Source organism: Sycon ciliatum, chromosome 7 (assembly GCF_964019385.1).
Source record: "Sycon ciliatum chromosome 7, ocSycCili1.1, whole genome shotgun sequence".
Classification (NCBI taxonomy): domain Eukaryota; kingdom Metazoa; phylum Porifera; class Calcarea; order Leucosolenida; family Sycettidae; genus Sycon; species Sycon ciliatum.
In genome coordinates, this window is record NC_088649.1 from 27,732,008 (window position 1) to 27,734,507 (window position 2,500).

Consider the following 2,500-nt stretch of genomic DNA (forward strand, 5'->3'; position numbering starts at 1 on the left):
TGGCGCTTGTCGCGTAGCGCTGGACCAGGGGCGTTACACCTGGAGGCACGACAACGTACTCGGGGTCATCGTCAGGAACATGCGTGAGGAGATTCGAATCCGCACTGCTGCAAACACCGTACAAACCGAAAATTCAAATGAGCTTGACTTCATCTCGTTTTGCAAGGCGGGAGAGAAGCCAGTTCGCGTTCAGCCCAGACGAAAGTTGGTTACGACTGATCTCCTGTCAGCGGCCTCAGACTGGAAACTTCTTGTCGACTCAGTTAGTGCAAAGATTTCTTTCCCTAGCTGTGTTGCACTTACCACCCTAAGACCAGATATAGTTCTGTACTCTACGAGTCGTAGGATTGTATTCTGGATGGAGTTGACAGTTTGTGCTGAGGACAGATTCAGTGTCAGTAACTCGCGGAAGGACAGGCGGTATGCGGATCTGGCCGATCAATGCCGAGCGAACGGGTGGCAGGTCGTTTCTTTTTCGGTTGAGGTAGGTGTGCGTGGTTTCATCCCGGACTCTCTTCGGAGGGCTCTGAAAGCGCTTGGATTTTCTAATCGAAGAATAAAATTTATTTGTAATTTGTGCAGTAAGACGTCTCTGCGAAGCAGCTACATCATCTGGTTGCGGCGTCAACAAAAACACTGGTCGGAAGATCCACTTTTCTGAGGTACTGTATGTGGGGCTCCGTTTATTGAGGTGCGTTGAAATTTATTCTCTTTATCTTATTATTTCTTTTCTATAATTTCCCCATATGAGTTCCTATCAGTTGCTGTGAACACCTTGAGTGGAGAGCGCTTGCTCGAGCGTTGAACCGGGTTCTTAATCCACCATACCCAGTTCGCAAGGCTGGGCGGGGTTGTGAGCAGGCTTTCATTTCATCTTTTCTTATTATTTCTTATTATTTCTGCTTTTCATCTCATTACAAAAATTCTGCGCTTTTTCTCCATCTGCGCATAAAATCTAGACTGACAACCTGCTTGTTAAATCATGCACCTGCTTTCAGGCGTAAAAACCCTGTTGTAGAGGTCTCAGTCCTCATTTGTTAGACTTACCTGTCTTTATAAATGTAACTTACTCTCTCTCTCTCTCTCTCTCTCTCTCTCTCTCTCTCTCTCTCTCTCTCTCTCTCTCTCTCTCTCTCTCTCTCTCTCTCTCTCTCTCTCTCTCTCTCTCTCTCTCTCTCTCTGTCTGTCTCTCTCTGCAACTGAGTGCTGCTGAACATTTGCATGGCCATGAGCAATGGTGAAGCTTGCTATTGCACTCTCAGCACGTGCTAGTATTATGCTGACTACTGCACTACGTTACTCTCCTACACTACTACATGTATGTAAACGTGCGTGCATCCGCCCACGTATGCATTCGTTTCGTATAATTATTTTATATCCCTCTTGACTTTACGTGTAAATGGGTGGACGTTTGCATGGCTGTTGGAGTTGCGTGTGTATTGTGTCTCTACTCTTTTCTTGGTGTTTTCTTTGAATGGTATAAGTGTGTGTGTGTGTGTGTGTGTGCGCGCGCGCACAATAATTTGAAAACAAATAATTAATCCTTCGCTTTCCATTATTCTCTTTCGATTCTTGGTTTTTTTCTAGGTATGTTCTTGGCGTTGTGTGGGTATGTGCATGTGTGTGTGTGCGTGCACAATAATTTGGCAACACTATACATGATTGAGATATTGTAATTTGCAGCGTCTGCAAAGAGTCCACTTGATTTGAGGATGGTGTTTGTAGGGTTTTTCATGTAATGAAGTGGCTGCAGTGGCGCCTTAATACTTAGTTTTTATCTTGAGAAGTGAATGATGTAAAGGATTAAAGGGAGAGGCCGTTTTCTGGTTAATATTCACTGCTTACAGCAGATCCTCTGTCTAATTTCGAGCTCTGGATAGGGGATGCCTAATTGGCTGGACTTTATACAGGGAGTGTTATCCACATAAAGACTCCTTATAGTTGATTTCAAAGTTTGGACTACATACAGTTGTCCAAATGGACTCTATATAGGGGTGAAGCCAATTGGCTGGACTCTATATAGGGAGTGATGTCCATCTAAACTTTGAGCTCACAGTTGATTCCAAGTTTGGACTCTGTACAGTGGATTTTGGACCAATGGACTCTATATAGGGGTTGGACATCTCATAGGGGCTGGACGCTCTACTGAGTCCAACATACACTGCAAGTCTACAAAAGAACTCCAGCACAAGTTGACAAGTAACTTGAACAGACTAAATACGTACCTTGGAAGCATTGGTCTCATCTTGAATGCCCAGAAAACGAAGTTCATGGTGCTTCGGAAAAAGACTCTGCCTCTTCCGCTGGATCTTACCATTGCATGCGGTGGTGTCGATATTCGACCTTCTGCCACAGCGCGTTATCTTGGCCTTATCATTGACCAACACCTCACCTTTCAGGATCAAGTCAACCATGTATGTACATCTGTTTATAAGAAGATAGGAGTATTCCGCCGCTGAAGCCGTACAGTAGATGTTGTTGTTGTTTATTTTACTTCACC

General features: G+C 44.5%; 1 protein-coding gene across 2 annotated transcripts in view; it reads left to right on the forward strand.

The window, feature by feature from the left end:
• Nucleotides 1–1,158, forward strand: part of LOC135821263 (uncharacterized) — a 3,028-nt gene extending 1,870 nt beyond the window's left edge. The window contains exons 2-3 of one of the 2 annotated variants that reach the window (XM_065334320.1): nt 1–484; nt 583–1,158. The exon at nt 1–484 is cut by the window's left edge and continues 679 nt beyond it. In XM_065334320.1, coding sequence (XP_065190392.1) covers nt 1–484; nt 583–585 — 487 coding nt within the window. In that variant the 3' untranslated portion in view covers nt 586–1,158. The other variant, XM_065334319.1, reaches the window with a different exon arrangement.
• The last annotated feature ends 1,342 nt before the right edge of the window (nt 1,159–2,500 follow it).